At 34.9% G+C, this 8727-nt stretch overlaps 1 protein-coding gene across 1 annotated transcript in view; it reads left to right on the top strand.

The window, feature by feature from the left end:
- LOC140246549 (complement C3-like) overlaps positions 1–8727 on the top strand; it is a 69888-nt gene that overhangs the window by 16000 nt on the left and 45161 nt on the right. Inside the window, 6 exon segments of the mRNA XM_072325892.1 lie at positions 1289–1442; positions 3485–3559; positions 4204–4258; positions 5145–5192; positions 5803–5942; positions 7867–8009. Of these exon segments, the coding sequence (XP_072181993.1) occupies positions 1289–1442; positions 3485–3559; positions 4204–4258; positions 5145–5192; positions 5803–5942; positions 7867–8009 (615 nt within the window).

Raw genomic sequence — 8727 nt, 5'->3', positions numbered from 1 at the left:
TACGCGGTATTACTATGTCACTAACGCGTTCATGTAATAATGTAATGTATTCATTTACATTATGTTTATCATTTACATATTTCTCCATCTGAAAATGGAAAAAAATGAAGATGATTTACATAAAACAGGAGCTGATTCTGAAAGATTTAACGAAAATTTCCCCCGGAAAAAAAAAAAAAAAAACAACGCGCCGAAACAAAAATGCGTATTTACTGTCCAATTACCAGTTTTAAAGGGGCTGTACATACTTTTTGAGGAGGGGATTCATGTTTTTATACATTCCTAAGTGAGATAATGAGAAACCTCTTATGAAATATGAAAGAGCATGTAATTTTAAAAAGGATTGAAAGTTTATTTGATGAAAATTGGTTTTCAAATGGCTGAGATATCAAAAAAAAAGTAATAATAATAAAACAGACTACAGGCCACGCCATTTATTAGGATCTCTTTGCTCACCTTGTTTTTGGATATCTCAGCCATTTCAAAATCGATTCTCATCAAATAATCTTTTGATACCCCTTAGAATTCCATGCTCTTTGACATCTCATAGAGTGGTTTCTGCATGTCTCGCAAATTCGCAAAACGTTAAAGGCTAAATCCTCACCTCGACCAGAACTGCAAACACCCTTTAAACATCATTGAAAGTAAGAGGCTTGTGATATAACCAGTTGAGAACAGTCACCATGTCAGTGCTGCCATTTGCCTGCATCATCAGATTTTTATATGACCCTGTGTTATTTGATGATAATAATGTACGCGCCTTGAGCACTCTACATTGGCGCGATTTCGGAGAAAAGTACACTCATGATATCTACGTACTATTCTCATTGCTTATTCATTTTTTTTTTCGTTTGTAATTAGTATCATTGTTGTGGTTAACATATATTGATAAGCAAAATAACATAAACTCACATTACGTGACGTAAGTCATTGCCTTGCACTTAATCAATTTACTGTTTTCTACCGCAAGGTGATAGATTTCATTTTACCAAAAGTTAATACAGTTGTGTGATGTTCTAATTTTTGTACAAATCACAATGACTGAGAAACACATGGGCTTATTCAAATGTATATACCAGTCTTTGCAATCGGAGACATGTTTTCTATTGAATAAGGGTATCCGGGGAAACAGATTTTTTTGCTTTCCTTTTTTTTTTTTTTTCATTTTGCAACGCTTCGTTGCATTGTCATGCAGCATCGGATAAATGGATAACTCAAAGGAAAAAAGTGAACAAAATAAGAAACTAATAAATGAATGCTACTATGTTTCAAAATAGGTGTCTATTAGTGGAAAAAGACCGCCACCACTTTCACCTATGTATTCGCCTGATGAACAAGCCACCATCAAGGTAACGGCCCCAGCAGAATCCGCAGTGGCAATTTTAGCTGTTGATGAGGCTGTCTATCTCCTGAGAGACAAGGATCGACTGACCAGGCGGAAGGTATTTCGTCCTTGTTGCGTTATCGCACAATTTCCTTGGCAACAATGCTGAAATCCAGGCCAAAAAATAAGTTAGTCTGATAAAAAAGAACACAATCTGACTACTTCAACTATTAAAAAGATACTCAAATCGTTAAAAATGAGAAAGTGTTTTGTTACTTCTGCTGAAAAGTTGTTGTACAGTTGACGTGAATATGCAATTAAGTGAGCTCATCATGTCATAACCGAACAATTTTCCATTGATCGTGTACACACCAAAAAAAAAAAAAAAAAAAAAGATTTTAAAAACCAATGTTTCTGTCTTTGACATCTGAAACATAATAGTATTCCTGGATAAGTAACTTCAGAATAGTGATCATTCTATTTTAGATATACGAGGATTTGAACGTGGGGCATAATTGCGTTTAATGAAAAAACAACAACAACATGAAAACAGGCATAATTGCGTTTTAATGAAAAACAGGAAATTTCAACGGTTTTTGTAAAAACTAGTATTGCAAGTTGTAAGGGGATGACATGCTCACTTTGCCATTTGCATGTTCATAATGCCCGTTCCAGAACTGTTTTCTCAAAAATTAGGGACAGTTCAAAACGTCATAACTTCCTCTCTTTTCACCCAATTTCAATCAAAATTTACTCGTAATAACTTACTCTTTCTAATCAGATTAACATGGAAAAAGAAATGGAATGGATTTCCCTTATAATGTGAAATATGTTGCCGAATGATACTGCATCTTCTGTTATTATTAATAACTATTTGATGAACATGCGTGTATCTTTTAATTATTTGTGTGCCACGGATTTTTGACAACGGGTGCAACACTTTGACATTTTCTGTGTCAATCAACACTCAAAGCACACAAAGGGTTAAAGTATTATCCAAAAAGAAAGCCTTTTGTTAACAGATCATCATCGTCAACAGTACTGTACCAAAATATTAATGATCATAACATATGTATGTATACAGCAAAAAATTGAAATAAAAAGAAGAACAAGAAAGCAAACACTTTTTTTCCAGTGCATATTTTTCATAGAAGATTTTTATGAGAATCAATGTATTGTATACCACCTTAAAGATACTTAAAGTGGCTATCAACCAAGATATAGGTGAATTACAAAGGAAAACTTTATGATATCGTAATTTATCGAGGCAAATTAAAGAAACCTATATTATTTACAATTTTCATCACTTGAAAGATCAGTTCATATGTCTACATTTTTTATATAATCCTTCTGTCATTTCATTTGAATTTGCATTCGCCAAAAGATTCTTTGTTTCCCTCTATCATTTCTAACCTTTATTGATCTTTTCAATTAGTGCCACTCTCTGTGTTATATGCGAGAGAGTAAAGAACCGACACGTCCACTGACGTGGCATTTTATTTTGCTCAGTTTTTGACCATTCTTTACCTTTATAATGGATGCAGATGATAAGTAAACACAATGTCATGATCAACAAGCGATATCATACACAATGAAATTGTCTTTTTGACCGTATATATTGTAACAACATACATTGGCGTAAATAGATCAGTGTCATTAGATCAAGTCGATGACGCCAAAGAAAGTTAGAAAGCTTTGTAAGATAGAACGTGCAATGCGGGAAAGTCATGTCATTCATGATCTCAATTTGTTCACTCATATATCTATCTTAAATGTGTATGGCTGTATGTTGATATATATATATATATATATATATATATATATATATATATATATATATGTGTGTGTGTGTGTAGGTATATTTGTGTGTGTGTGTGAGAGAGAGTAATTGTTGTTACATACAATACAATATCTTTATTATGTAGGCCTGTCAGTATATATACGAAGATTTTTTGTTCTTTCAAACTTTCAGTCTGCTTGCCTATGTCTGGTCGCAAAGCAGCATGCATTTCAGTTTTGAGTTCCACTTAAAAGGAATTAGCATGCAGTGTGCATGTGCATAAAATATTGGCTTCCAAAATGAAGCTAATCTTATAAGTTACTGTTGTTTAACTCTCGGACAATTTGATCAGTACTTTCCAACCTCTACTCTGTTCAAAGATGTTCGACCGGATGAAAGGTTATGATGTTGGCTGCGGACCTGGTGGAGGAAGTACGGACGCTATGGTGTTTGAGGTGAGACCATAAAGACCACGGTTACAGTTCGTTATTCCGAAGGTTCTTTTTAATAGTCCGAAGGTTCGTTAATCCGAAAAAAAAAAGTAACAAGGTTTGTTCTTCCGAAGGCTCATTAATCCGAAAATGAAGTAAGGTTCGTTACTCTGAAGGTTTGTTAATCCGAAAATGAAACAAAGGTCGTTATTCCAGAGGTTCGTTGCGGACCCTATTTCATTTTCGAATCAACGAACCTTCAGAATAATGAGCCCTATTTCATTTTCGGATTAGCGAACCTTCGGAATAAGTAACCTTAGGAATAACGCAACTAATGTTCCGAACAACGTACCCTTTTTCATTTTGGATTAACGATCCTCTAGGTATAGGAAATCAGTATTTTTCGGATTACCGAACCTTCGGAATAAAGAACAACACCCAAAGACCACTTTGATGAAATCATATCCTATGGGTGATGTAAACATATTCGAGCACGTAAGATTTACATATTAGAGGATAATGGGCACTCTACTCACTCTTTTGCTACCCTCACTAACGTTTTAATATGATAAATTTAGATTTACAATTAAGTTTCACACAGAGATAACACATTGTTACATTTTGCATATCAATATTTTACGTAATATTTCGATGGTTCTGTTCAACAGGCCTCCGGAATGACAGTGCTTACAAACGCAGAACTTGACGTCAGTGTACGCCAAGGTTAGTGTACAAAATTAGGAAGAATCTTAACCACTAACCTTGCATGTGGAGAGTGAGTACAATGTGTAATATTTTACTGATATCTATGGATGTATTTTACAAATAAATCACAGTATGATTTGGGTGGAAAGTTAATGAATGCAAATGAAATGAAATGGGAGAAAATGTTGGTTGTCCAAAGGTACCATCATTGAACGTAAATGTTTACGTTTGCCCGTTTAGACTCGTCGAAAATAAAAGAAATAAAAAGAAAAAAATATAACGGCAAAGATACCAAGGGACGAATACCAGGCAAACCAAAAACAACAACAGCAACAAATAAAAAGTTCGAAATAAAATTTCATTTCAAGTTTCATTTCAATGGAGGTATCGTGTGTTAGAGAACCATTACTCACGGACGTAAAAGAGCCTTCATCGCAAAGGGCAGGGTACATAACCCCGTGAAGTGATTCCATCTCAAATCAAACTGGACTCCATTTATATTGAAGACCTTTTAAATATTAAAACTGGATATGGGTTAACCAGGCATCTTCACAGATGAAAAAGGAAGCAAACAAAGTAATATATGTGCCCGGCCTCAATTGCGCGGCCGAGCCCCGCAATTTTTTTTTTCCCGTTTACACTGCTGGACTCGGCCGCGCTTTTAATTCAAACCTTTCAATATTTTGTCGTAATGGCGCTCTGCTTGTAAACAAATGCAATTTGGAAGCCAGACTAATATTGGCCGCGCATTTGGCCCAGTTTGCGTTTACACTGAAGCAATGCAATTATGTAAATATCGAATCAGTATAGTTTCGTGTTTATCAAATCCAGTTTGATATCGTCTTGAAAATGCAATAACACCAAGCAATAAACTTTGTATGCTTTAATCACGATATCTTATTAGAGCTCAGATGTCCCCAGACACATATGAGACGCCGACGAAATGTTAACGGTAAGCTTGTATTTTTCATTTTATCTATTTTTGTGGGTAATGCTCCTATCGCATTGAAGAACGAAGATAATCATTTCATTGTCAATAATGGCAACAGCTACAGAAAAAAACAAAACTTTTTGAAAGCGATAATGGTTCTAGAGTTATCTTCTGAGACGATCACTGGAATCTTATAACTGATGAAAGTATGATAATAGTCAGTGTAGCCGAGGTATTAAAAAAAACGAAAAACAAAGTCTGCTGAGAGCTTGAGAATTAAAGTGTGTTTTTGTCGCTGTTGAAATTGTAAAGGGGTCATGCCTCAGTTATAATTGACTGAACAAGGGGCAATCGCCTATCAGCGTTATTCTGACGAAAAGACGCAGTATTGGTTTTAAGTTAGTTGTAAAGGTTTGTATCATAATGTACAATACCAAGCCCCTTACATTTAATGTTTAGGGGATATTTTAGATCAACGGCTCCTTTACTGATAATCACATCAAACCAAATGGCTCAAAACTTTCGTTTAAAATGCATCGTTCATGTACCACGTCACTCCTGCCTAAATACTTATCCCGTCTTCTCTTCTACCCTGCGTGTGTGTGTGTCTGTGTGTGTGTGTCAACGACAGACTGTTTAAGTCCAAGGATAGAGCCCTGCGTTTCTTCGCGAGTCAACCTCCAAAGATTACTAGCGTCTACGCTTGCTAACTGTGCCCGAAAGACCTTCATATTGACAAGGGTGTGTGGTCTTACAGATGCCGAAAAAACGGTGAGAAACAATTGTGTGTGTGTGTTCGTGTGTGTATGTGTGTGTTTTAGTTGTGTTGATATTTTGGTAAATATGATATCATGCAATATAATTTGATAAGTTAAGAAAGTGTTTGGATTTTTTTTTTCGATGTCTCGATACTTCCAGTGGGCCTAACCACTACTCCAAAAAAAAAAAAAAAAATGTCAAAACAGTAAATGCAAAGAAGATCTACCACATGGCGGAAGCCAGTTTAATGAACCATAGATATGAAGCAGTTTTATCTTGTCACATAACGTCTTTTCATGCCGTCTAATAATTTGACCCACGTTGGTGAATCTCAAAGTTATTTCTGTAATAGGCAGAATTTGTTTTGAGAAGTGAGTATGTATGTATAAGATATAAAATGACTCTGCATCACGAAGCCAACAGAAAATCGCACATACATGAAATTTTAAGTAAAGGTAGGTTGTTAAAACAAGAATTTCAGTTTTAAAATAATGTATAATATATCAAAACAAATGGACTCTCCTAAATATTTGAACGAAAGCACTAACTGTGGAGAAAAGTTTGCTGAGAAAAGAAATTCCGAAGTATGGTCTCAGGCGCTTGATCTTACCAAGTCGTGCTACCTGTGCAATAAATGGGACAAACAAAATCAGGATGTAAATAAAACTCCCTAGCAGCAATAATGAAGATATTAACGCTGACAATCTGCATGTCCTCTCAGTTCATTTTACTCATTAGAAATATCAACTTTCATAGCGGTAGCATTGTCTTTTCAAAAGTTAATGAGTTGAAAGAGAAGAGTATGTAAAGGATTTTAAAAGATATGAAACGGGGATTCTATAAGACACACCTAATCACACAATTCTGCCAAAATAGAAGTATAGAAAAAAATGCTCAAAACACGATATCTCGTTTGTTTTATAATCCCTAATAATACAATACTATAAGGCACGGTGAACATTTTTTTTTGTTTTCTTTATGACGCACGGTCACATATTGTTGTATATATATATATATATATTATGTATGTTTCATCGCAAAATGGGCTTAGCGTCATATTCAACATTTTAAAGAAAGTCCATCATCAGACATTGTGAAAAAAACGAGAAATATCCATGAGTTAAAGGAAGTGTTCAGTGGGCTTCCAGACTTCTTCCTCTCCTTTTGTATTTATGATGCTTCAATTAATCTTTCCATTGATGTTATTCCAGAGGGGCCCACATTCTACAAGCTCTGTCTGTTTAGTGGGTCTCTCCATTTTTCGCACTTTAAGCAAAGTTATACATGTACTTTATTTCGATCACTTCTGGTTTTTTTTAATACAATGTATAATTACCATAAGGTCCTCAATTGTTTTACATTTTTTTTCAATACATAATGTTCTGTTTACCTTATTCTCTGCTGTTAAAAGAAGTGTAACTTATATGTTTTGTCGAAAAATGAAATAAACTTTGAATTGAATTGAATTGAGTACTGGATGAGGTGAGGATTCAGGTAAATAATTGCGTTTCTGTGAGATAATTAGGAACCTCTTATGAAGTATGAAAGGACATATGATTTCAAGAAGAATCCATCGTTTTTTGGATGATGATTATTGGCCTTGAAAGGCCGAGACATAAAAATAATATCCTGATGATCATAATAAAATTGAAGGCCACAATTTTTACTATGATATTTTTTTTTCGTTGTTTTGAGATATGTCAGTATAATAATAAATTGACATCAAATAGAATATGATTTATCTAAGAATTGCATTCCTTGAGCATTCCATACAGTGGTTTTTAAACATCTCGCAAAACGTTACAAGCTAAATAATCACCTCAACCAGTACTGTACCGTCCTTTTAAGATGAACATTTACTTTTTTATTTTCTTACATTTTCTCTCTTTCTTGGCAAATTTAATCGCATATATCGTATATCTATTTCTCTTTGCAGAATTTCAAGTTTTGTTGTATGAGCCAGACCGTATCATTCAATTTCCGATCCCACGAGATCGAAGAGGAAGGAGATGTGGATTCAGAAGTAACAGTTCGGAAAGATTTCAGAGAGACGTGGTTCTTTGAATTACTCGATATGGGGTAAGCAGCTGCTTGTGATTTTAATAGAAGATCGATTTTTCTTGAATTTTATGACGTGAGACCGAGTTCGAATCTTGCAAATATAAGTCAAGTGTTTATCCCTCTTTCTGAACGAGACTTCTGTACTGGTAACAACAATGCAGTGTCCCGCAATATGAAACACAAGGCGAAACACAAGGTGAAACACAGTGTGACGACATCATGGCACATAGATTGTGAACACAGTGTGAAATACCTTAACAGTGTTTAATTTGAGCACTATAACAATACGCGACCAATTTTTAGTGGTCTTCACATAGGGACCAAGTAAATGTCGACCAATTTCCAATTATTTGTGAATGGTTTTGCAAGCAGTTGCCTAATCACCAATAGTTTTGCTTTTGTTATTGTTTTATTTTGCATTTTTCGCAACATATTTGCAAAGCTGGAGATTTTCCAGTCATTGCTTGTCTGTGACCAGGACCTTAGATGGAAAAGGAGACGAAGAGACTATTATGTGGCCCTGCATACCCATTGCTGAGCAGGAAGGACGTCTCAAGAATAAAAGTCGGATTGCCGACTCTTATTATTCAACAGATTTGATCTCAAAATAATACAATAGCTCATCGCTTTAGCCAGACAGTTGTTTCTTGCTATAGGGTTTTCGATATATTGCTAGCAAAATTGAATTGGTGAAAGATGATTTTTTTTTTAGCCCTTTGAAGCCAAATGTTTTAGC

Source organism: Diadema setosum, chromosome 3 (genome assembly GCF_964275005.1).
Source record: "Diadema setosum chromosome 3, eeDiaSeto1, whole genome shotgun sequence".
In the NCBI taxonomy this organism is placed as follows: Eukaryota; Metazoa; Echinodermata; class Echinoidea; order Diadematoida; family Diadematidae; genus Diadema; species Diadema setosum.
Note: the sequence above shows the minus strand (reverse complement) of the source record. Positions and strands in the feature narration are given on the sequence as shown.